This window comes from Trachemys scripta, chromosome 8, assembly GCF_013100865.1.
Source record: "Trachemys scripta elegans isolate TJP31775 chromosome 8, CAS_Tse_1.0, whole genome shotgun sequence".
NCBI classification, from domain to species: Eukaryota; Metazoa; Chordata; order Testudines; family Emydidae; genus Trachemys; species Trachemys scripta.
Window position 1 is genome coordinate 85657340 of NC_048305.1, and position 27602 is coordinate 85684941.

General features: G+C 39.1%; 1 protein-coding gene and 1 non-coding gene across 3 annotated transcripts in view; both read right to left on the bottom strand.

Moving 5' to 3' along the window:
• Positions 1 to 1715: 1715 nt before the first annotated feature.
• The window catches only part of ACADM (acyl-CoA dehydrogenase medium chain), a 37844-nt gene continuing 11957 nt past the window's right edge, over positions 1716 to 27602 (bottom strand). Inside the window, exons 5-12 of one of the 2 annotated variants that reach the window (XM_034778690.1) lie at positions 23664 to 23764; positions 23493 to 23573; positions 17130 to 17260; positions 15776 to 15884; positions 13674 to 13814; positions 13474 to 13569; positions 12619 to 12867; positions 1716 to 3785 (exon numbers count right to left, since the gene is read on the bottom strand). In XM_034778690.1, the coding sequence (XP_034634581.1) occupies positions 3714 to 3785; positions 12619 to 12867; positions 13474 to 13569; positions 13674 to 13814; positions 15776 to 15884; positions 17130 to 17260; positions 23493 to 23573; positions 23664 to 23764 (980 nt within the window). In that variant the 3' untranslated portion in view covers positions 1716 to 3713. Of the gene's footprint in view, positions 3786 to 8883; positions 10718 to 12618; positions 12868 to 13473; positions 13570 to 13673; positions 13815 to 15775; positions 15885 to 17129; positions 17261 to 23492; positions 23574 to 23663; positions 23765 to 27602 lie in introns of those variants that run through there. The other variant, XM_034778689.1, reaches the window with a different exon arrangement.
• On the bottom strand, positions 12118 to 12209 carry LOC117882325. Its single transcript, XR_004646983.1, has one exon. It is a non-coding gene; the product is annotated as a small nucleolar RNA SNORD45 (small nucleolar RNA).

Genomic DNA, 27602 nt, shown 5'->3' on the forward strand with positions numbered 1-27602 from the left:
TAACTAAAGAAGATTAAAAAACTACAATGAACAATAAATGGTCTACATGCCAGACTTTGCCTTCTATCGAATGCTCCAGTCAATAATAATAGTAAAAAAAAAAAAAAACCTAAGTCCTCTATAAGCACCAATCATGGGTTTGGATGTTAAATTTCAGCTGGTGGAGAAGACTATAGTTAAACAAAACACTCAAAGAGGAATATGTCCAAGAAGCCAAGGAAAGGTGCATGGATATTGAGTTCTATGAGAAATCTTTCTTGGTGACAAAATCTCTCAGAAAATTGCCCTTTTCAGCAGTTCCCAGAGCAAAGTTATTTCTAAGTACAGACTGATAGAAATGACAGAATTCACATGCTGAACATACATGAATAAATGAGATCACATAAATCACTCCAACAAGACAAGTAAACACTCCAAAAATCACACAGATTTTCCACTAGAGTGCATGCTGTAAGAATGTATGGTGTAGCCAAGTGGGAAGAAGCAGTCCTAACGCCCCCCCACACACACATTTAGTGCCAGATTCTTGCCTTTCTTTCACCCTGCATAAGCCCAACAATCTCTGAGATAGCACAGGATGCAAGTGAGGGTAGAGTTTGGCTTTTTGGATTCATTATACCTCCTACGTGACTCAGCCATGTTAGTGGGAGTAACCACAACCTTAGTGATTTTATCAGGAAGCATTATCCCTTTGAAAGGCCTAATGCAGGGGTTCTCAGACTTTTGTACTGGTGACCCCTTTCACACAGCAAGCCTCTGAGTGTGACCCCCCCTTATACATTAAAAACACTTTTATATATTTAACACCATTATTAATGCTGGAGGCAAAGTAGGGTTTGGGGTGGAGGCTGACAGCTTGTGACCCCCCATGTAATAAACTCACAACCCCCAGTTTGAGAACCCCTGGCCCAATGTCTCCTGGGTGCTGGAGTGTTACTGGGAGTATGGTAAACAGTGGGTTTTACTACTCCTTCATAGCACCTGGTGGACGGTGGGTGAAATCATTGCTGCAAGCCGTTGGAAATGGCACCCTATCCTTGAGCATCCCATTGCTGAGAGAAGGATGATTCCTTCTTTTTAAAAGGTTCTCTGTGTTCTCTCTCTATCCTACTGCACACACACACACACACACACACACACACACACAGGAGGGAAACTTTTGCTTGTATACATTTAAGTGCACTCCATCCAAATCATCTTTTTAGAATGTAAGTGCAAAAATGGCATTTTAAACTAATTTGTCTTCTTTATAGAGTGGAGTGATTATCAAGCTTTTTTTAGAACAGATTTTTTTTCTTTAGTACTCCAAGTAGCCCAAAGCACATAAGTTAGATACTGTCACTGCAATGACTGCAGGCAAAACGTCAATGCCATAAACACTCAACAATAGCTCAAACAGCATTCTACAGATGAGAATTTGTTTTTAAATGGAGAGGGGAAAGTGTTGATCCTTATTCTTTCCAAGTAGATCTGTGGGATCTTTATCTTCAATTTGGACCAAGAGCGATAGATATGCAGGTGTCAGATTTTTTCACAAGTGACGCCTGAGCAGCTGAGAACCCAGCATGTAAAAAGTGAAATTGTGCAAGTGACACTTTAGACCAGCACGTTACAAGACAAGCAGCCTAATTCCTGGGATTTTAGCATTTACTTCAATAGGAGCAGAATCACAATATGAAAAATAAAGTTTTTTCAAGTGCATGTTTTTTTTTTTCTTTTCTTCAATAATAGATGCCAGGTGCAGGCTTTCTTCATGTAGGTTACATAGCGGTTATGATTCTGCTTTCATGCACACAAGCACTTCTGTTTTCCTTCAGTAAGACTTCTATGAGGATTAGCATTTTGCTAGTACTACCTGAAAACAAAATTTATGCCTCGTGACACCTTAAATACTTATTTTAGTAAGTTTAGACAAAAACCCCCTACTACAAAATGATTCACCCTCAACTAGGAAACAGAACAGAGAATAAAACTTGAAATGTGAATTTAGTTCTCATGAAAGATTGACAGTCCTGGAAACTGACATGATACTTGTTCACTTCCAGTGGCTAGATTCTGACTGCTGTTCAAGTAATGCCTGAGGTTACTTAGATCCCCAAAACAGATACATAGCATGCACAGTATCAGTGTAAACTTCCCCTCCTCATCAAACCCCACTAAGTATCAATGATAATTTGGAAGAGGTGAGTTAGTCCCAATATGAGCAAGATTTCCATGGCTAAGCTATGCAACCTCTGGCCTCGACTTGGATGGTCCATTGCAGTGGTCTGTGGCATGGATAATGACCAAATAGGAATTAAAGTATAATTAACAACTCATTCACAAAGACGGACTAAAAATGAATTGTCTAATTCTGAGCTGGACCTGATTTGAACACGTAACTTAAAATGTCATATCTGAATATCCTATTACCAATCATACCTCACAATGTTATACAATTTCTACCATAGTCTATTTGAAGGAAACTGGTCCTCATTTGAAAATAAAAATGAGTAGTGCACATCTGTTTTCTGAGAATAAGTAGTTTTTTATTACTGCAATTCAGCACTATGACTAACAAACACCTTTCGAATCATTTACTATTAAACATGACAGGAAAAACTTTGCATTGTGTGATTTACTGCTTCTATCAATCATCATACTTGAGGTAATATTTATGTTTAATAGGGATACTATATCCAAAAATGTGGCACAGTAACCCTTATGGTGATTTTGAATGCGTGCAGTTCAAAGAAACTAAAAAATCTGAATCTGAATGGTCATTGTTCAGTTTTTCTGCTATAAAAAAAATATGTAGTTAATGAAACTACTATTGCGCATAACATTAGTTCCCAAAAGTTGTTCATAGTATTTATCCATAAAAAGAAGTCTTATTTTAGGAAGGAGAGAGAGAGGAGAATGAAGTTTGGTTTTTTTAAACTGTATACAATACGATAGCTTTTTTTAAGGCACAGAAGGTAAAATACATGCATCCAAATAGACAGAATTAAAAAAAAAAAAAAAAAATCAGTACTTGTTCCAGACAAATAAGATGAAAGATGGTGCACAAGTAAACCAAATTTCATGTTTGTTTACAATGGCATAGCATAAAACAGGTTTTGCTCATACATGTATAGACAATTTACAAGTATAGTAAAATAAAGTGATAAGCTGCTGTGATATTATTTTCCTAAAACAATAATCCCTGTTTTGATGTCAGAACACAGTATTATAATTTAGCAGGGCCTAAACATTCACCTATACTTAATTTTAAATATTCTGAAAGTGCAAGTTTCTAGAACTCATAAAGCTGTAAGTACACAGAAGAAATTGAAACCTACGAAGCAGAACATGATCTCTGAGGAAACAGAGTAATAGCTTTTTTATTAAAGGTTTCGATATTTTCTTCTTTGCTTAGGTCCAAATCTGCTCCTACTGAATTCAATGATGAAACTACAATGTATTCCAATGTGTGCAAGTTTGGACCCTTTTAAGGAGAAAAAAATGTACTATTAAAAAAACAATGCAATACCATATTGGAGGCCAAAGATATGCTTTAGAAAATACCAAATTTGTAGACAGAGCAGGGGAAAAATTGAGGTTTAAGAAAGTACATAATACAAAAGTGTGAATGAAAGGTTATTATTTTTTTCTTTTTAAACTGCATTCAAGAAAAAGTTTAAAGCCCTCTTTTCCTTTATAAAGGCATTGACAGCCAACATCAATGCTTTTGCTTAACTTTTAAACTTGGCCACATGTTCACGTGCTATGATCAGCCTTTGGATCTGAGCTGTTCCTTCGTAGATCTGAAAAGAATTATGATACCATTACATTATTGTGTTACACTGCCAGTTTTTAAAACTTTTTAAAAATAGCAAGATCAGTTTCAATACAACATACAAAACGTTAAAAGCTTCACAAGTATGTAAAGCAGTGTTGTTCTTTTTACCCAAACTGTTCATGGCCACTTCCCCCCTTACTTTCTTAATTTCTTTTGTTGTCTGTCTCCATTTTATCAGGTTTTCAATGCCTCCCTCCTCCTGCAGTAATACTGTGTTTTTTCATCTCTCAGCTCACATTTTTGTATCTTTTCTGGCACGGTGTTCTCTCTCTCTCTCTCTCTCCCCCCCCCCCCTTTTCTCCTGTTGCACAAACCACCCCTCTGTTTTAGCCTGTGTGCTGGCAACAAAATGAAACATTTACTATGAAGCTCTTTGTGCTAGGATTGAAATCAAATTTTGGTCTTTATCCTTTTTGGCAGTACACAAAAATAGAGAGGCATGATGGGAGACACAAAGTATGATTCAGTGGTTAAAGTACAGGACTGAGTTATGATTTCAGTTCCTAACTCTTTTAAAGACTTTTATAGATTTGGTCAAGGTCACAAAGCCTCAGTTTCACCAACTGCATAATAGAGATAATTATCTTCACCACCAGGTGTTTCAAGATTCCCAGAAGGAAGGCAGTATATAACTGCAAAGCATTATCTGAGCAACGAAAAACCTACAAGTCTTGTTAAGAAATATCACAAGAAAGAGTTCAGTTAACACCCCATGTTTGAAAACAAGAACAAGCTTCAGGCTCAAGAATTTTGGGCACTTTAAGCACAAAGGTTATTTTTTAAGTTGTGCAGAGGGAGCGTCTACATAAGATCATGGTCACTGTTACTTAGATTTGTAATTGGGACTAAATCGAGAACAAAAGGGGAAAATAACTTTATCAGAACAGCCTATGGAAGAATGTATGAAGTACTGAATGAAATCAAGTACAGAAATGGAACAAAAGAACCGATGAGAAACAAAGTTTGGTAGATGAAGCATATGTCCAAGAGCACATGCAGTCTGTCATCAGGCAGTGATACAGTAGGGTAGACAATAAAGTGCAAAAAGTAATCGAGGGCAAGAGACATGTGAGGTATCATGCATCAGAAATGGGAGGATGGTATAAATCTGCAATAAAACAAACTCTTTCAGAGGCTGGGATACTTACTTTAAAGTGACAGTGCATGAAACACAGTAAGGCATTTAAAGACTCTTTACAGACAGATGAAGCAACACTGTGGATTATCCTTTTCCATAAGCTTCCCAAAAGATTAGGAATAGAAACTAGAACTAGAGAAGTATGGTTAGATGGAATATTGAAGGAAATTAGAATCACTCCAAAACATGTGACCAATGATCAATGTCTGAAGAATGAAAATTCCTCAATCCAGACTTCAGAAGAATGTTGCAATCAATTCAGCAAATTCATTATTTTTAAAGAAAGTTTAATAATGAAACACTGCTACAAATGTCAACAACAGGAGACCAATCAAAACCACAAAAGAAACTACTTTGAGGCTTTCTTCTCTTTAATTCCTTAGATAATTAGCTGATGTATCACAAATATAACTCCTGCAGAGAGATTAATGGGGATAATCATAACTAGGCTTGGAAGGATTAGATTTTTTTATCTGTAAATGTCAGTAAATATCGCTTTCACCATGCACAAACTGACAAAAATATATTTCCAACAAACATAACTTCGGGTCAACACTGCTTGAGAATTTATCAGAGTCAAAATCCAGCAATTTAAAATTAGTGTTTTACAAAGGGGCTAGCGAATAAATAGTAAAACAGATACAATTTCTTGATTTACGGATATTTACTTTGTTTATTTTGACATGTGATATTAACAATTTATGTATTAACGGTTTATAAAGCTTTAACTTTTTGAATCTGAACGTCTACTGTCATTAAATAATTGCCTGACCTCACCATAATTTCCTGCAATGGTGAAAATTTAAATCAATAAAAAATTTTAAAATTCTTAAATATAAGCTCAGACATTATCCATCATAATTATAAAAAAGATTAATCAAAATCAATAAAGTTCCGAGAAGATGAATGTAGACAATTTAGAGACCTACTCAGATTTTTTCTTTCAAATAAAAATCATTTACCATTCCCTCAGTCCCAAAGAAAACGGATGATAAAAATAAACAATAAATCCAAGTTCCTGGGAGAAAGATTTAAATAATAAAAATACTTATAAGGCAATTATAGAACTAAAAGGCTCTGGACACTTTAGACAAGAAACTGTTACTTACTGCGACTGTGGTTCTTTGAGATGTAATGCAGACACGTATTCCACTTAGATGTGTGCGCACACCATTTAGATGTGGAGAATTTTGCCTAACAGTCCCTCTAGAGGGGCAGCACTCGCACCTTGAGGCCATAGCCCCATCCCTGGCTACTGAGGTATTGCCACCCTGACCCCCCCTTAGTTTCTTTGCACTGAATGCCCAGAAACTAGATGCCTATGCAGAGGGGACAGAAGGTGGGTTGTGGAATACACATCTGCATCACGTCTCAAAAGAACTACAGTTACAGTAAGTAACCATTTCTCCTTTGAGTAAATGCTGCTGGGTATTCCACTTAGGTGACTCAAGCAGTATCTGTAGGGGGTGCAGCTCAAAGTCTATTTAAACAAGGACTGCACGACCACCTTCCCAAAGTTTGCATCTGCTCTGGATGCCATGGTAGTGGCACAATGGTTTGTAATGTATGTATCACCAACCACGTGGCAGCCCTGTAAATATCCAATACTGAGATGTCACTTAGGAATGCTACTCATAGGATGAGCTCACACCCACAGAGGAAGCATAGCCAAAGCGATTTCATATGCAGTCATGATGCTGGAACTTATCTACTTAGAGATCATCTGTGAGGAAACTGCTTGCCCCTTCGTACTGCCTGCAGACCACACAAACACAGAGACGGTGAAGCCTGAAAGGCTGTAGTCCTGTCCAGATTGGACATCAGACTATGTCTGACCTTCTATGTGTGAAGACACTGCTCCTCTGGAGAGGAATGCTGCTTAGGAAAAAAACACCAGCAAATATACTGCTTAGTTTAAATTAAGCAGAGACCACTTGAGAAACAAACTTTGGGTGCAGCCGAAACATCACTTGGTCTTTGGAGAATTGTGTGTAAGGAGGCTCTGCCATCACAGGGAGGTTCTGCCTGCAATTCACATATTTTCCTCGAAGAAGTTATTGCCACGAGGAAGGCAGTTTTTTGACATGAGAGGACAGGGGCAGGATGCCAGGGGCTCAAACTGAGGTCCCATAAGAGTCACTAAAACGGTGGTAACATCTCACAAGGGAACTGGTTCCTGCACCGGCAGGTGGAGATGAAGGATTCCTTTGAAGAATCTTTCCACTGTGGCTTTGGAAAACACTGATCTTTCATGAATGAGTGGCTGAGATTGCTGCTAGATGCACCCTCAATGACCTAAGTGTAAGCCTGACAACTGAAGACGTAGCAAATAGTCCAAGGTGTCTTGGATACTAGCTAGTGTCAGCTGAACTCCGCAGGCCAATGACCACATTGAAAAACGCTTCCACTTTGCCAAATAGGCCATCCTGGTAGAGGGTTTTATACTACCGAGTACGTCTATCAATCAGCTGCAGAACATCACTCTTCCTCCTCATTCAACCACAGACCAGCCACATCATAAGATGCAGGGAGGGAGCTGAGTGCCGGATGCAAGGTGTGACCGTAGTTCTGCATGAGCAGGTCAGGATGGAGAGGAAGGAGGCCGAAGTGACAATGCAAGAAGGTCGGAAAACCAGCACTGCCTCGGCCATGCCAGGGCAATGAGGATGAGCTTGGCCCGATCTGCTTTCAGCTTGACGATGACCTGTGGAATGATCAGGATCAGAGGAAAAGCATGCAGGAAAGCCAATTGCCAAATGAGATGGAAGGTGTCCTTGAGGCCACCCTGAGAGCAGAAGAGATGGCATTTCCTGTTGTCCCTTGTAGCGAACAGGTCAATCATTGGGATGCCCCACGCTGCAAAGATGACTTGCAGAACACAGAGCTTTAGAGACCACTCATGGTTCAGGGGAAAATTCCTGCTGAGATGGTCCACAAGATGATTCTGGACCCTAGGCTAGCGATCGGCTAGCAGAGTCAAAATGGGCACTTGGAGGGCACCAGCAGGAGGTGTATCGATTGGTCAAACCATGGACTCGACAGCCTCCTCGTCTGGGATCTATGACCCTTTCTGAGGTAATCCCGCTGTCTCAAGGGAGCAAAAGGTTGCCCAAAGGTGCACTGCAGATGGTATTGTTGCTGTGGTTAACCACTGAAGTGGCACCTCTTCACTGCTGGTGTATACACCCCTTAGGAACGTAGGGTAGCCTTAAAATCCTTGAAGGAGGACAGGGTCTCATCCATCTTGTGTGAAAACACCACCCAGTCTCTATGCCCTGCTGCATGTCGGGAATAATGCCTGAATTCTGCAGCCAGCACGTTCTTCTCATGGTCACCACAGAAGCCATAACTCTGGCCGAAGCATTTATGACATCCAGCATGGACTGCAATAATGTGTTGGCCACTAAATAGTCTTCGATGATAAATGCCCCAAATGCTTCTCTGGAGATTTCAGGCATTAGAGGCCAGCAGGCACTGGGCCAGGGGCCCCTCTGCCAACTGCAAGACAAGATGGAATTTGAGCCGATGTCAGTGTGTTTCGGTCAGGACACCCCACTGACCAGCAGCGGCAGTAACCGCTGCTAGGGCCCCGGGCTGGGACGCAGTGGAGTGGGTGGGCCTGCATCCCCCCCGCCACCCCCGCTCACGGGTGGCAGGCTTCCCCCTCACCCAACGCTCAGGTAGGAACCTGGGCCTCCCCCCAAGTGTATTGTTGCTCAGCCCCCGCACCAGAGGGCATGAGCCCCATAACTGATGGTTGCTCAGCCCCTGCACCAAAGGGGCCTGAGCTGTGACTGTTTGTGCCCCGCCCTGATCCAGGGCCTGGGCCTCCTTTAAACTGTTGATTGCTGCTCAGCCCCTGCACCAAAAGGCCTGAGCTAGCTGATTGTTTGCTCAGCCCTGCCTGAGGGCCTGAGCTCCCTGAACTGGGGGGGGTCGCTCAGCCCCTGCGTAAAGGGGCCTGAGCTTTGACTGTCTGTGCTGTAGTGAGTCGGTGTGGTGCCCCTCCGTCCCGGAGGGTAGAGCCCCGGCGCGAACCTACTACAGATCACTTTAGGAAACATAAAATCAAACATCTGGATAGATTTCTCAGATAAATGTTGTGACGGATATAAAAAGATATTACTCTGAAACTTAATAGGCCATTTATAAAGATGACAACCTAAAACCATTTTACAAACCCCAGGCATCCTAGTTACACAGTAAAAATATTTGAAGAGCTTACGATGGATATGGATCTGTTCTATTACTGTTTGTTGACTTAGTTATTGGCAACGTTTACTGTATGACTATGTTGGGTTAGTAATGGGGGAGGGGCAGATGTCAGGAAAAACAAAAAGGAAAACTGACTCAAAATAAGTCACTATTTGGTAGGCACTTTGTGGTTGTTAAGAGACAATGCTAGACAGAAAGACTCAGGAACACAAGAAGATCAAAAGGTCAATATCAGTTTATAAAGAGACTGGGGAGCTGTTTGGGAAAACCACACCAACATAGGCACCTGCTGGGGTGTCTGAAGGTTGGCCTGCTTAGGTTATAAACACAGGATGGTAAAATGTTATCTCAGGTAAGACAGATACATGGGTAGATTATAATTTGTTTTAAAATCCTTTTTCTTTTATGCTTTGTTCCTACTGTGAGACATAAACAATACTTTGTTTTTAACAAGCTGTCTGGTCACAATATTCACCACTGATCACAGACTCTCAAAGGGAAGAACTGTTAAACCCAGTCAGACCTGCTGGGTAAGCATAGCTTATACACAGGGCATGACAGGGTACAGTAGCCCAGGGCCCAGTCTAAGAATGGGAAAATTGTGGGATTACAGTCTAGGAGAGGTAAAGGCACGATGTCTGAACCTGAAGGGGTACACTCAGAGACCAGAGAGGGTACTGGGACAGAGCTTGAGTGGACTGTGCTTTTCTGTAGAGAAGGTAAAGAACTGGAAGGGAGGATGTTTTGCCTGAGACTTGTGTAATTGGGCTGGATTTTCACAACTCTTTCCTGTTTCCTTCCAATAGATGGTCCCATAACACTATTTATAGATTCACTGGCAAAGGAAACAGACACACATATGGAACTGGAACAAGATCTGGGCCCCAATCCTTGGCTGGCTGTGTGTGCCACAGCTAAACTTGGGGAATGCAAAGCCATAGTTGTGCTCCTCTTATCTTGAACTGGTTCTCTGGTGTGAGTCAGAGCAGCTTCTTAGCTTCTCTAACGCACACCATCTGCCAATGGACCTGAAAGGCTGTTTGAGCAGCCAGAGGTCACAGGAAAGTCCCAGCCACATACACTTTAGTCTAAACCTGCTTTTGTGCTGCTGGAGGATACTACTATGCTATGAAGCAGTCACACCACAGGGGAGAATCTGGACCATTACATGTAGTTGAATAGTCCAAGACAGAATCTCCCTTTTTAAAAAAGGCTCTTGAGACACTAATCTCACTACCAGAGTAACACTTGTTCTGAAGGATGTAGGCCTTGTCTATCAGCTGTAGATGAATGCTGTCCATTTTCTGGATGAGAGTTAATGTTACACACTTCATGGACTGGCAAATAATCATGAGAGAAAGCTCAAGAGCATCACTGGAAGATGAATTTCAGAGCCTAGGATTACAGACATCAGTTGCCTTATCCACTGCTTGCTTGTGGAAAAACTGAGCTGCCCAAGGAACACTGACAAAATGGCTCCTCAATCCAGACCAAGGAATAAACTCAAAGATGAAAGCCTCCCATTTCTTTCTTATTTTGCTTCCCTATATCAGAGAAAAATAAAGTAGAGGAAAAGTTAAAGAGGATTGCTGTCATGGGACAAGAGAACTAAACAGCGTTCTACCTGAATACGAGTCTTCAGGTTCTGCAGAGGGTATAGAAACGTGCTGTACTAAACACAGAATAAGGTTGCAGCTTCCTTTCTTTTTTCTCATATATAAAGAGGAAACCAGAACAGCTTCAGGACTATAATAATTAATGAGAATAATGAAATAGTTTTATATCATTCATGTGAACCAAAAACAACAGGAGCAGCAAAGAAAAGTTTCCCACCAATTACATTGATAGTTAGTCACAGAACATGGTTTCTAAACTCTCTTTATACCATTAGAACTTCCCAGCATCTTCACAGGAAGGTTGGATAAATATTTTGTGGCTTAGGAAATGCATTGCGTGGTGAAAGAACCAAATCCTTTTTAGAATTATTTAGTTGCTCCTATTCCTGCACTTGATAGTAGTATTAGAAATAAAGTACTGTGCCCCCTGGTTGTGCAAAGGAATTCTTTCACAATCATTCCTTTAGAAGAGTAATTAGTATCAATAATGTTCCTGAGATAACTTCTGCTTGGCACTAGTACTGCAGCACTTTGAGTACTTGAAGGGGCTTTTAGTTTAAGTAATCATAAAATGCTTTTATTATGGGTCCCTCCTTTCTGCCTATATGACTTGGCAAATGGGTGAAGATTACCACCAGTTTTGCAACAGGGAAGTGCAATGGATCATCATGTAAGGAAGAAGAAAATTCAATCTCCACTTCAGAAAGCCTTTTAAAATAGTCTGTAAGTTTGATTATTTATATTGTTTTGTATCATTTCAGTTTCCTTAAAAACGGTTTAAGAACCAACAGACTGAAGTGGGAGATTAAAGTCTATATTCTTCTCTACATTTTGATTTCTTTCCTTTCAGTCTCTGCTTCCTCTTACCTTGCCTAACCAGGTGCTGCTCCCCGCTGTGAAATTGAGCCTCACTGAGCTTCCACAACAGCATTTCAGAGGAGCTTGCTAAGACAACACTGGATACCTGCTATACCAACAAAGTGCTAAGAGAGGCAGCCTTCCTTTTACTACATACAGCCCTTTATGTTGCTGCTTAGTTTAAGAGTTATCTGAATTGGGCTGAGAACCATATTTCATTAAAACTAATTCAGGCTGCTTAAGTACTGGCCATGTAGTGTGGGGTCAGGACAAAGCATGTTTAAGCCAAGTTTAAGAATGGTGTTTTAGCCTATATGCGGACTTGCCATGCCAACATTTCTGTATTCAGACTTAAGATAGCATTTAGAAAGATGGCTCTTACTTGGAAAGAGACACTCAAGTCCCAGAATAAAAATATCCACATAATATATGAATGTTCTAAAAACTGAAGGCACAAGTAGCACATCTCTCAGATCTCAAGAGTAATTTTAAGAGCTAAAAAGAGTAGTGACTGTCATCAACTTTAGTTTCAGACAATACATGCCAAGGCTCATCACTGATTTTGGAAGCTACTTGCCTCTCTTAAAGCCAAATATCCTCCCCTTCCTCACTCCTGGGGTAGCCCAGAACTGTTTTTTCCAATCCATCATCCCAGCTCCCTCCAAAATAGGAGCAATGGAGTGAATGAAGTGCTACTACAACATGCTGCTTAACCTTGGCTAAAACAAGTTCAGTGATAGAGTCCCAAGCTGCCTTCTTGGCTAGCCTCCTTCCCCAGTCTACCTAGAAGATGCATCCTACCTCGAAAGATGCAAAGCAAAACCTGCACACAAAAAAAGTGAGGTGGGCAGGGAGAAAGCAGCTTTTCAAATATTATTTAGTAATCAATTTTAAAAGCAAGCAACCACTAGCTTATTTTATAGACCTAACACGACCCCTATAGTAATATTTTAATTATTTGTTTTACTTACCTGATAGATTTTGGCATCTCTCATTAGTTTTTCTACAGGATATTCACTATTAAATCCATTTCCTCCAAAAATCTGGACCGCATCTGAAGCTAGTTGGTTTGCAATGTCACCAGCAAATGCCTTGGCAATGGATGCGAAGTAAGTATTTCTGCGACCCGCATCAATCTCCCAAGCAGCCCTTTGGCAAGCCAGTCTAGCTAGTTCCACTTTCATTGCCATTTCAGCCAGCATGAAGGACACTGCTTGGTGCTACGATTGTTAAAATAAAAGCAAGTTAATATTACCTAGTTAGGATTCTACAGGGAATACAAAAGAAACAATGTAGCTTCTTTAATATTGTGGGCAAAGCAGCATATGGAATTAATTCTGTTCAGAGATATACTATGGGATGGCAGAATCTCACACCTGTAGCTCAGGGCATAGTCCCAAGTAATTAAAAATTAAAACCTATTTAATTACAAAATTTAGCTTTGAACTGCACTGTTTAGCTACATTATTAACAGGGTCTGTATCCTGCTTTACATCAAAAAGAAAAGTTGGTATCAAGTCTTCTCTTCCCTGCAGCTTCCTGCCCAATAAGTAAGGAAACTGAAGTATCTGGTTGATGTAATTCAGTCCCAGCACATTGCTTTCAAATGACCTATCACCATTTACCAATTCATTCTTTAAAAAAGTTTCTCGACTTAGTACCTGGTTAGCTTTATTTATGGTTTTATATGGTGTGCTCAACTCTACCTTCCCATCTGAAAAAGCAGAGTGAGGGCAGAAGGATACTATAAATTAGTCCTATGAAAATAGAGTATCTTAACAACATGTGCTACGAAACTGTGGCTTGTAACTTTTTGCTTAACTTACCTCTATAATTGGTTTTCCAAAGGTTTTTCTTTCCAAAGCATACCTAGTAGCTTCATCCAATGCTCTCTGTGCTAGCCCAATAGCACCTGCTGCTACCTGTATAGTTCAAATACAGTACATAATAAAATCTGAATTCTCCACTTTTACCTTAAGTTTTTTTGTTTATTTTTTTAAAAAAGCACCTTATTTCTGCTACTTACTGGAGGTCTGGTTTTATCAAAAGCTCCCATAGCAATTTTAAAACCAACTCCCTCAGCACTTAGAACATTTTCTTTGGGCACTCTCACATCCTCAAAGACAATACCTCTTGTATCTGAGCAGCGCTGACCCATATTCAACTCCTGAAAAGGAAGTTTACAAAAGGTATAACTAACTGAATACTTCCATGGCATGATGTTTTCTAAATTTTGATTTACATGAAAAGAAATTGAAACTGAAAACCTGGTTTAAAAAATCTAAGTTAAACACACCAGATGCACCCACAGAGCACTTAGACATGCATATTGGGTAACTCCACAGGCAAATACCTATTTGCACTGCAATTAACCACTGCCCTTTGTTTTATAAACCATATTTTTAAACAAAAGACAGATTAGCTTTCTTGAGAGCAAAAACTTAAACAGCTTTGACATAACTGCATTTTTTTAAATCTTGAAGAGTTACTTCTGGTTGATAAATAAGCAACCAAAAACAAATTTCTTTACTTATGCTAAAAACACTCAAGGAGTTTATTAAAACAATGATTTTTTTGAAAAAAAAAAATCAATCATTCTTTTCCTTATGCTTTTTATTCCCTTTATTTTTCTAAGCACAATGAAAATTGCTAATTTCACCTTTTGCTTACAGCCATTTTCTAAAGCAGTTTCACTTTTTGGTTTTCATGCACTAGCAACAAAACATTTTAGTGACCAGCTCTTTGAGAGAAATTGTTCATTCAGAAATAGATTCTATTGAAATGTTACAAAGTCAAAAATGTTTCTACTGAAGTTTGTTTTGTACAAGGTTGATTTAATTTTGGATTTATTTAAAAAAAAATACAAAAATATAAATTTCAGGTTTAAGTTGATATGACAGAGTCCCTTTGATCATCCCCAAGAAATAGAGCAACCGGTAAACAAGCATTTAGGATACCGCTCCACAATGTAAAACAACAAATTTGATCGGTAGCATGGCTCCACCTGCTGCATAGTGGTACTGTTCAAGTGACAGAACAGCCATGGCTGGGAGTCAGGAAAGGAAAGGAGACATATGTTCCTCTTCTAATTAAATGGACATTTCAAGTTGCCAATCAAGTTGGCAAATTGGTTTCAGGTACCACACTGGCCCATGAGTCATTCCCCTTCTCCCCCCCGTCCCCCTCCATCTCCTTGACAATTTTTGTGGGTGTGTAATCACGTCTTTCCTTTTCCTTCCTGTTGCTTTTTAAACACCCACCTTACCAAGAAAAAGAGACAGGCTCTCTATGCAGAGGATCCAATGAAACTGACTATACGGGAAGTTATGTCAAATACACAACAGTAAAATATAGAGAAAAAGTATCAAAGGGGTAGCCGTGTTAGTCTGAATCTGTAAAAAGCAGTGACTTCTTCACTTGCATCTGAAGAAGTGAGGTTCTTACCCACGAAAGCTTATGCTCCCAATACTTCTGTTAGTCTTAAAGGTGCCACAGGACCCTCAGAGGAAAAGTAGTTTTTCATTTTCAATAGTTAGATGTTATTTGAAACAATAGGTAAAATCTTTTCAGACAGAACTCAAGGTGCGGGGTTTTGCAGATAAGCTGCTCCTTCCTTACTCCCACCAGTCATGCTTCCTTGCAGACACACACAGATCAGCAGTCAAAACAAAGAAAGTCCTCTGATTGCAAGAAAAAAAAGAGGTCTTAGCTGCAATTCTGATTTCACATATTTCTTATGTACAGTGGTGTAACTCCATGGTTATTTATAGAGTTCCACCAGTGTAAACAAGATCAAATCAGGCTTTTTTTTTTTTTTTTTTTTAAAACCATCCAGGTGACCAAGCCTCATGTTTACTTGAAATAAACCCATAATACTAATATGATAGACCTAGTAAGTCACCACTAATTTATTTCAAACATCTTTAAAAATGAGTCAGAATATAGAAATCGCAATGAGTACAAAAAAGTTTTCTTGTGCTAGGCACAGTTATGTTGTGTACCTAATATGTTAAAAATCAATCAAGTAATAGTACTTTCTCCTTTAACATTACTGTTTTTGAGCAGAGCAGTGCAACTCCTAGTACCACAGCTAGCACGCTTATAAATATCTATGCATATATACTCCACCTTTCTTCCAATTTGGATTCCAGGGCTGTCTGCTTCCACAATAAATCCAGTAAAGGCTTTGCTGGCAGGGGCTTTCGGATCAGGATTGGAACGAGCTAACAAAAAATACCTAGTGCAAACACATAGTAACTTGAGTGACTCAAACCTGTCTTCAGGATTAAGAGATAAACAAATGCAAGTTTTTTTAAGATAGATACTAAATACCATATAACATTAACCCTATCAAGAGATTCTAAAAAGGAAGCATTAAAGGAAAGGAAAGGAAAGGAAGCTGGCTTTAAATTGAAAATATTTCTACTGAGTCACTTCCAGTACACCCACCACTGTGGTATCTAAGTGCCAACAAAATTACACAGGACAAATAACTGATACAAAGGACCCTTTCCTCATCGTGTAATGTACATTTTTATTATATTAGTTACTATCTTTAGGAATGTTATGATAATGCTATTGCAGAGATGAGTCATTTAATAGCAGATCAAGGATTAGGGGAGCAGGTGATTGTGTGAAAATCTTTAGAACTATCATATGATCCCATAGAGGGGATTAATTTTATTCTTCTATGTCTAAGTTGCAGCTCACTTCTAAAAGAAAAATGCAACAAATTTGATAAGTCACCCTTGTAGTATTCTTTGATGACATAAGACAGATGCTAGGTGCTATTAAATGGTTCCTCAAAGATCTTGAACCATTAAGCAGATTTCTCTGAAGCAGGTTGTACAACAGGATATTAACTAGGGCAGGATGAGAGAACTGTACTTTTTAAAAAATGCTCTTTTCAGACTTCAAGGCAACATCATTTAGATTTGGGGATAGCTTGGAAAGTATTCTTTTTAAGACACCACACAAATGTAACTGCTTTTTATAACCATCTGTGTGGGAAGTGACAAGCGTCTTCTAGCCGTATATGTGGCTAGAAGAAAGAACTACGCTCAATGACCATGTATACAATCAAGGCAGAGTAATGAATAATAAGACAAGTTCTTTTGAGTACTGTGCAAGTAAGTCATCCTCTGTACTTTTCCTCCCTTTAAAAATAGATAGAATTGATTGGCTTTTAAATCATGCTGCTATCAAACGCATTTTCAGAAGTTTTGTTATCTGATGGTTTCCTTAGTAGATCTTGTGGGGCACTCAAGTGTGTATTGTTAGCTGCAAAATTCTGTAGTGATATATTGATCACAGCTCAAAATATAATGTAATGAACATGAAGATTTAGAAGAGGATCATAAAAGAGAGCCTAATACCTATTTTAATATATCAGAGAAAATTTTCTGTTATATATAAAACATGGTGAAGGGCTGAACACAACGTAGTTGAAACCATACAGCAGATTAATAAGCAGTTAATGTACCAGTTAGCTTTGCCACCATTGGTGATCCACATCTTTTGACCATTTATGACATATTCATCTCCTTTCTTCTCAGCTCTCGTTTTTATACCTGCCACATCAGAGCCTGCTCCAGGTTCTGTTACACAGTAGGCCTAAAAGAAAAAAAAGCAAGGCATCAAGTAACAAATGTCACTTCATTTAATGAAGAGGACTGTATAAATTATCACACTGTGTAGGTACCAAACTATTACTTACAATGGTCTTGATGTTTTTCATCTCACTCAATGTGTTTCCACAAATGCATTAAAAGAAGCCTTACCAAAAAAAAGTAGATAAAAAGCAAAAGTATGTTTAACAGGTTTAAATTTCCAGAGTGACTTACTAGATATTATGGAAAATTTTGACAAGGCATATCATGCAGTTTACTTTTTGAAGTAATAGGAAAGTAGTAAGTGATGTGGGTAGCAACTCAATTTAATTTTTATTTTTTAAGTCTCCCCTGTTATCTTTATATCCCTGATGCACCATAATGTAAAAATTGTTAATAATTCAATCTGTGTATAGTAAGTGTGCTTTACTGGGAGACTGAACGGCTCTTAAAATTATCAGAATACAAACCACCTCACTTTTAAGCTGCTAATTTGAATCCAGCCCGGGCTGGTAGTGACTGAAAGTTTATATTTGATGTTTAGGTGCCTATATTAAAAAAATGGTGGTCTCAATCCAGTGATGTAAGCAATTGTGCACTAGTAAAAATGGCACGTTGCTGGCAGAAAACTCATGCATTAAAAAGGAATGGACTTTCCTCTCACCTCTAGGAAATGGTCCCCAAAGGATACGCTTAAGTCACACAGGGACGCTTGTAATGCAGTCTGTGTTACACTTTTACAGCAGAAAGAAATTTAGACTCTAATACCAGTATAATTTTGAATAGTGAAAGTTCCTTATTTGACACAGAAGAGTATACCAGTGTGTCAGAGAGTAGACTTTAGTCCAGCGTTTGTAATTCTTCTAATGAGTACAAAAAACCCACAATTGTATGAGTATCACAAGGTTCAGGATGCAATCCAGAATAGCGAGGGGTTGAGTAACCGCCTGCCCTGTAACCCTGGGTGCCTCAAATGCTTTGCTACTATAACTCCAAGCTATGACATTCACGGTCAGCAACAACATGCAGGTCACGCCCTGAGTACCTATGTCTATTTGCAGCTTTGGTCCTACAACTCTGACCCCAGTAGCCTGCCTGCAACACGCCAGTCACCCCACGTGACTTTCTACTAGCCTGGGTTAATACTTGCAGAGTGACTCCAACACACTCCCAATCCCAATTATTCCCCAAACTATGTGCTCTAATGTCCATCCCTCTCTTGGACAGTTCAGAGAAATAATAAATGTTTGTTTGTTCCTCTAAAGACACAAAAGCGCATTATAGCTTATTAACTTAACTGGGGTAAATACACCTTTCCCTTTAAACACACCACTGAATTGGTAAAAATAAAACAAATCTATTTACAATAGGACATAGGATAAATGGTGCCAAGAAAAAGGAATAATGTTATAAAGTGTTACTAACAAATCAAAAAGTCTCAAACTTAAGCTAGCAAGGTACAGGATTTGTTCAAGATAGTTTCTCTCACCAGTCTTCCATTTTTCCAGCCATGACGATTTCCCTATTCCTTGAATTAAGTAACACTGCCACCACCGAGTGATTTAAACAAACATTTAGGGAGGGCCACTTGGAGTCCTACCTTCCCCAAATATCCCCCCCAACCCCCTACACCTCTTTTCCTGGGCAGGCTTGAGAATAATCCCCCAAGCCCCTACACCCTCTTTACTGGGGAGGCTTGAGAATAATATCCTCACAAATTGGTACAGGTGAACATAGACCCAAACCCTTGGATCTTAAAACGATGAAAAAAAAAAAATCAATCAGGTTCTTAAAAGAAGAATTTTAATTAAGAAAAGGTAAAAGAATTACCTCTGTAAAATCGGGATGGTAAGAACTTTACAGAATAACAGAAGACTCAAGAACATAGAGGATCTCCCCTCTAGGCAAAACCTTAAAGTTACAAATCCAGGGATAAACCTCCCTCTAGACAAAATCTCCCTCTAGACAAGGAAAATCACAAGCCAAAATAAAAGCAAGCTAATGCATTTCCTTATTATTACTCACTAATTCTAACTGAGTTGGATTGCTTGCCTTCTTGATCTGTCTCCGGCAAGCGCATAGAGCAGACAAAGAACAGACAAAACAAAGCCTTTTCCCCCCTCCCCAGATTTGAAAGTATCTTGTCCCCTTATTGGTCCTTTTGGTCAGGTGCCAGGTAGGTTACCTGAGCTTCTTAACCCTTTACAGGTAAAAGGATTTTGTGCCTCTGGCCAGGAGGGATTTTATAGTACTGTAGACAGAAAGATGGTTACCCTTCCCTTTATATTTATGATAAGAACAAATGAGCCTCTGTGTCACAATGAGGCATGGCTTGGTTTAGCTGTTAAAGAAATGCTGTCTTTCCACCCTTCAAGTATCATAGTATCAGAAATAACACTGAGATGGCATTCATACTTGCCAAAAAAAACTAACTGTTATGCTCTGACAATCAGTCTATCATTACAAATACAAATACACACAACAATGGGCTGTCAAGTATGTAATACATACATACATACACACACACCCACGCACACACCATAAACACACGGAAATATATTCCTCTCACGTTCCTTTCTCTACATGCAAACTTGAACTGTTTTTCCTAATAGATCCCATCAAGGACCTGGTGAAGCCCTTTACAAAGATGACTATTGATAAAGATCATCAGGAAAGTGGGGTTCACGTATAAACTTTAGTTTTATCTTTCGGATACAGTACAAAGCAAATCTTGATACACTTCTACCCCGATAGAACGCTGTCCTCAGGAGCCAAAAAAAAAATCTTACTGCGTTATAGATGAAACCGCATTATATCTAACTTGCTTTGATCCGCCGGAGTGCACAGCCCCGCCCCCCCGGAGCACTGCTTTACCGCGTTATATCCGAATTCGTATTATATCGGGTCGCGTTATATCGGAGTAGAGGTGTACTAAAGATACCACAACATTAGGGGTGCTCTATTCTATCTAGGATCTGACAGGGTGGAAGCTCACAATAAGCCACTGTGATGAATAAGAATAATAAATACATGTATTGCAAACTTAAAGCTAAATTACTTGGACTACCAAAACTAAAAATTTCCACATTTGGGATTAGGATATTGAAAAGCTACTTACTGATGCTGTCCTCTAAGTATTTAAAAAAACACCACCACACAGGGTCAAATGAGTCCAAGCAACTTAGTGACCAATTGGCTTACTAGTCTGATAAAACTTCAATAATAGATAAGAACATAAGAATGGTGGTCATAGTTTGGATCAGATCAAAGATTCATCTAGCCCAGTATTGTCTTCCGACAGTGGCCAATGCCAGGTGCCCCAGACTCAATGAACAGAACAGGTAATCATCAAGTGATCCATTCCCAGCTTCTGGCAAACAGAGGCTAGGACACCATCCCTCCCCATCCTGGCTAATAGCCATTTATGGACCTAGCCTCCATTAATTTATCTAGTTCTTTTTTGATCCCTGCTATGGTCTTATCCTTCACAACATTCTCTGGCAAAGAATTCCACAGGTTGGCTGTGCGTTGTGTGAAAAAATACTTCCTTTTGTTTAATTTTAAACCTGCTGCCTATTCATTTCATTTGGTGACCCCTGGTTCCTGTGTTATGAGAAGGAATAAATAACACTTCCTTATTTGCTTTCTCCACACCAGTCATGATTTTATAGACCTCTATCATAAAGGTCTCCCCCCCAGTTGTCTCTTTTCCAAGCTGAAAAGTCCTAGTTTTATTAATCTCTCCTCATATGGAAGCTGTTCCATACCCCTAATTCATTTTTGTTGCCCTTTTCTGAACCTTTTCCCAATTACAATTACATCTTTTTTGAGATGGGGTGATCACTAAAGACTGCGTGCAATAAGACGTGGGCGTCCTATGGATTTATATAGAGGCAATATGATATTTTCTGTCTTCTTAGCTATCCCTTTCTTAATGATGCCCAACATTCTGTTTGCTTTTTTGACTGCCACTGTACATGGAATGGATTTTTTCAGAGAACTATCCACAATGACTCCAAGATTTCTTTCTTGAGTGGTAACAGCTAATTTAGACCCAATCATTTTATATGTATAGGGGGGATTATGTTTTCCAATGTGCATTACTTTGCATTTATCAACACTGAATTTCATCTGCCATTTTGCTGTCCAGTCACCCAGTTTCGAGAGATCCTTTCGTAGCTCTTCGCAGTCTGTGTGGGACTGAACTATCTTGAATAGTTTTTTTGTTTTTTTTTTAAACCATCTGCAAATTTTACCACCTCACTGTTTACTCCTTTTTCCAGAACATTTATGAAAATATTGAATAGGATTGGGCCCAGTAAAGACCCTGGTGGACACCACTATTTACCACTCTCCATTCTGAAAACTGACTATTTATTCCTATCCTTTGTTTCTCATCTTTTAACCAGTTAGCAATCCATGAGAGAACCTTCACTCTTGTCTCATGACTGCTTACTTTGCTTACGAGCCTTTGGTGAGGGACCTAGTCAAAGGCTTTCTGAAAATCTAAATATACTATATCCACTGGATCCTCCTTGTCCACATGCTTGTTGACCCCTTCAAAGAATTCTAGTAGATTAGTGAGGAATGATTTCCCTTTTCAAAAGCCATGTTAACTATTTCCCCAACAAATTATGTTCATCTGTGTGTCTGACAATTTTGTTCCTTACTATAGTTTCAACCAGTTTGCCTGGTACTGAAGTCAGGTTTACTGGTCTGTAATTGCTGGGTTCACTTCTGGAGCCCTTTTTAAAAAACTGGCGTCACATTAACTATCCTCCTGTCATTTGGTACAGAAGCTGGTTTAAATGATAGATTACAGACTACAGTTAGTAGTCCTACGATTTCACATTTGAGTTCCTTTAGAACTCTTGGGTGAATACCATCTGGTCCTGGTGACTTATTACTGTTTAGTTTAGCAATTTATTCCAAAACCTCCTCTAATGACACCTCAATCTGGGACAGTTATTCATATCTGTCACCTAAAAAGAACGGCTCGGGTTTTGGAATCTCCCTCACATCCTCAACTGTGAAGACTGATGCAAAGAATTAATTTAGTTTCTCCACAATGGCCTTATTGTCCTTGAGTGCTCCTTTACCATCTCAATCGTCCAGTAGCCTCACTAGTTATTTAGCAGGCTTCCTGCTTCTGATGTTCATAAAAAAATTTTGCTATTATTTGAGTCTTTAGCTAACTGTTCTTCAAAATTTTTTTGCCTTCCTATTTATATTTTTATACTTCATTTTCCTCACTAAGATTTAACTTCCACTTTATAAAGGATGCCTTTTTGTCTCTCACTGCTTCTTTTACTTTGTTGTTTAGCCACGGTGGCTCTCTTTGGTTCTCTATGTTTTTTAATTTGGGGGATACATTTAAGTTGAGCCTCTATTATGGTGTCTTTAAAAAGTTTCCACGCAGCTTGCAAGGGTTTTACTTTTGGTGCTTTACCTTTTAATTTTTGTTTAACTAACCTCCTCGTTTTTGTGTAGTTCCCCTTTCTGAAATTAAATGCTAGAGTGTTGGGCCGCTATGGTATTTTCCTCACCACAGGGATATTAAATTTAATTATATTATGGTCACTATTACCAAACGGTCCAGATATATTTATCAATCTGGTTTCTATACTTCAACTCTAATGTGATACATGTGCATGACCCTTGTCCAGGGTCACACATTCTTTGTGCCTTAATTTCCACATGAGAGTGTGAAGTGCTTTGAAATCTGGAGCTAAGAATGCAAAGGAATGTTTTATGTTTATCCTGTTCTTTTGTAATGCTCTATTTTTGGCTGCTTAGTTATGCAGCCTTTATTGAAGTAGACATCTGAATCTTCACCATATTCTAGATACAGCAGCTACTGAGAGTTTATAGTACTTCAGATTGTTTTTATGCCCTAAGGTGTTGGGCCATACTTTTAATTATTTTCTGAAATCTGCCTCTGATTACATAAATGAGATTTTTTTCGACCTCTCACCCACCACGCCTCTTCTTGCAAGAAAAGTTAGATTTTGAGACAATTACGTTAGGATTCCTGGTTGACTGTACTCCAAATAACTTCTATTTGCTAACTGAATGTATTCCACTTACTATCCCTGATCTTACAGTAAATTGTGATGTCTAGTTATATTTAAGTACCTATTTGGATTAAGTACATATCTCTTTACATTTTCTTCAAAAGAAAGCAAAATAAGATATCATGGACCACGAGCATTCTACAAAGTAGCAGCTACACTTACACACATCAATGGCTCCTCAGTCATTCTCCCCAAATATTTCTTCTGCTGTTGCTCATTTCCTGCAATGATGACTGGCATTTGCTACAAGAGAAGATTTATTCTTTTAAAATAGTGAACAGAATTCTATAAACTCTAGTCAAAAATAATAGAAAAATAAAACATAAGACTTACTCCCAAGGAATTTGCTTCAATAGCAGTTTGGACCCCTGTACATCCATAAGCTAATTCTTCTGTAATAAGGCAAGCTTCAAAAGTGCCAAGGCCCAGTCCACCTACAGTTAAATAGTTTATTTACCAAAAATAGTTTACAGCCAAAACATGCAACAATTCTTTATACAGATAAATTCAAGGAAATATCAAAAACATATCCCCTTGGATATGTATGTATTTATCACATTTTATCCAAATAGTCAATTCCCCAGGCATGAGAATTTAGAGTTTTGTCAAATAAGTAAGACTATTTAAAAAAATAAAATTTCACACTCCAGGGTTTCTGTGTGCGATCTGCTTGGCAAGCTACAAAGAACTGAGACAAAAGTATTTTTGTACAAACTTCTTGTTGTCAATACTCTTGCTCTCCCCCCTCCATACTGGATCCTTTTGCCTCCAGATTCTAGCTGTTATCCAGCCAGCCGAGAATTTTCCTGGAATATAAGAGTTCTGAGCTGAAAAGCTGGCAGTGTGGACTCCTACACCATCCTACTTCTGGCCCAAATTTAAAGCATGTGCTCCAAATAGTCTCCAATTGGCAAATGATCCCTCTGGAGTCAGCCCTTGGGCTGCTCTAACTTGTGCCAGAGCCTAGGCCAAGACAGACAGAGAAATTGGGGAGTAATAATCAGCTCCCTGACATTTTCCCTACTAAACCAAATAGATGCCAGACATAGGAGAGAATCTGGCCCTAAATTGATAGGTCTCAATCTAACCTCCAGTTTCCACAGTCAGTCTGAGTAGTCCTTTAAAGCCTACAGAAGATAGTGCCTTTTTTTGTGATTGCATGGCATTGTTACCAGACTTGAGGCCTGCAACAAAATTATTTTTTCTACAATGATCACTCTTGATTAATTCCATATCATATTTAGACATTGTAGTGAGATTCCTTCAAAAATACACTAGTTAAAAAAAAAAAAAAAAAAAAAAAATCACGGAAGTTAACTGTGTACCTTCTTCTAAATCACACTACAAAAGAAAATCTGCTAGGAAGAGATGAGGTCCTCCTGACATGGAAGGGGAACAACATCTCCTAGCGAGAAGAGCTTTAAACTATGTTCAAAAGGTGACAGGTGACCAAAGCCCATGGATAGGCATAAAGAAGGCAATCTCAAAAGAAGGCTAGGTGTTGGGGGTGTGGCAGGACATGGAAAATTACAGTAAGGTCATAGGAGCGACAAGAGAGTAATCAGTGGGGGAAACTGTTCAACGTCTTAGATTTCTATACACAAATGCAAGGAGTTTATTCCCCAAACAGGAAGAAGTGGAAGAGAGTTGTACATAAGCTAAATAATAACTAAATTGGCATCACAGAAACTTGGTGGGATAAGTCTCATGACTGGAATATTGGTATAGAGAGGTATAGCTTGTTCAGGAAGGGAAACAAGGGAGGAGGTGTTGCATTATACATCAACAATTATATATTATATACACACACACACACACACACACACACACACACGCTCTGAGGTCCAGGAAGAGGTAAGAGGCAGACCAGCTGAAAAAGTCTCTGGGTAAAGATAAAAGAGGGGAAAAAGGGTCATGGTAGGGGTCTATATAGGCCACCACATCAGGAAGAGGAGGTGGAGAAGGCATTTCCAGAACAAACAAATATCCAAAAACGCAAGACTTACTAGTAATAAAGGACTTTAACTTCCCAGACACCTGTTGGGAAAGTAATACGAAAAAACACAGTTTCCAGTAAGTCTTGGAATGTATTGGGGACAATTTTTTGCTCCAGAAAGTGAAGAAAGTAACCAAGAGGACAGCCATTTTAGACTTGATGGGGAATTGGTTGTGAATCTGAAGAGAGAAGGCAACTTGGGTGAAAGTGATCATGAAATAATAGGATTTCCTGATTCTAAGGAAAGGAAGGAGCTAGAGCAGCCAAATAAATGATAATGGACTTCAACAAAGTAGACAAACTCAGGAAACTGACAGGTAAGGTCTCATGGGAAGAAAATATAAGGGATAAAGGAGTTCAGGAGAGCTGGCAGTTTCTCAAGACAACAATATTAAAGGCACAACTGCAAACTATTCTGATGCAGAGGAAAGATAGAACCATATTGGCCTCTTAACCATTTTTCCTATCAGGGGCTGTTCAATTACCTGAAAATCAAAAAGGAATCCTACCAGAAGTGGAAAGGATGAAAAGAGGAGTACAAAAGAACAGCACAAGTATGAAGGGACAAAATCAGAAAGGCTAAGGCACAAAATAAGTTACACATAGCAAGGGACCTAAAAGGTAATAAGAGGTTCCTTAAATACAGTGAAGTAAGAAAAAAAAAGAAAAGAAAAGCTTAAATCCTATAATTAACAGGGAAGGAGAGCTAATAACTGATGACATCAAGAAGGCTAGGTGTTTAATGCCTATTTTGCTTCAGTCTTCACTAAAAATGGTCATACTTCAATACAATAAACATTAACAAGAAGGGTGAAGAAAAGCCAAAATAGGTGAAGAACAGTTTAAAGAATTTTTGAATAAATTAGAAGTATTCAAGTCCACAGGGCCTGATGAAATTCATCCTTGGGTACTTAAAGAAGTAGCTGAAGCAATCTCGAACCCAGTAACAATCATCATCAAGAACTCAAGAGGACTGGAAAAAGGGCAAACGTAGCACCTATCTTTAAAAAGGAGACAAAGATGACCCGGGAAATTATAGACCCATCAGCCTAACTCCAAAACCTGGAAAGATACTGGAACAAATTATTAAACAATGAATTTGTAAGCACCTACAGGACAATAGGGTTATAAAGAATAGCCTACATGGATTTGTCAAGACCAAATCATGTCAAACCAACCTAATTTCGTCTTTGACAGGGTTACTGGCTTAGTGGATGAGGGGAAGCTGTAGACATAGTATCTCTTGATTTTAGTAAAGCTTTTGACACAGTTCCAAAAGACATTTTCATAGGCTAACTAGGGAAATGTCGTCTAGATGAAATTACTATAAGGTTGGTGCAAAACTGGAAAGAAAGACAGTATTCAAAGAATAGTTATCAAATGTTCGCTGTCAAACTGGGAGGACATATTTAGTGAAGTCCCACAGGGGTCAGTCCTGCATCTGATACTAGTCAATAATTTCTTTAATGACTTGAATAATGGAGTGATGGGGAGGGAACGATTACAAAATTTGCCAATGACACAAAGCTAATAGAGGTTGGGAGCACTTTGGAGGACAGAATTAGAATTCAAAAGGACATTGAAAAATTGGTCTGAATCAACAGGATGAAATTCAATAAAGACAAGCAGAAAGTAATTAGGAAGGAAAATCAAATACACAACTACAAAATGGGGAATACTTGGCTAGTTGATAGAACTGCTGAAAAGGATCTGTGGGGGGGGTACTAGCTGATCACAAATTGAACTGGAGTCAACAATGTGATGCAGCTGCGAAAAAGGCGATCATTATATTAAAAGGAATATCGAATATAAAGACATGGAAAGTAACTGCCCAGCTCAGTTACTTGGAGGGGGAGGGATAGCTCAGTGGTTTGAGCATTGGCCTGTTAAACCCAGGGTTGTGAGCTCAATCCTTGAGGGGGCCATTTAGGGATCTAGGGCAAAAATCTGCCTGGGGCCGGGTCCTGCTTTGAGCAGGGGATTGGACTCCTCCTGAGGTCCCTTCCAACCCTGATATTCTATGATTCAGTTTGCACTGGTGAGACCCAGGTTGGAGTACTGTACAAATCCTGGGTACCACACTAGGAAAGACACAGACAAACTGGAGAGAGTCCAGAGTAGTGCAACAAAAATGATAAAAAGTTTAGAAACCCTGATTTATGATGAAATGTTAAGAAAACTGAACACATTTAGTCTGGAGAAAAAACCTGTTAGTCTTCAAATTGTTACGGACTGCTATAAAGAAGACTGATCAACTGCTCTCTACATCCACTGAA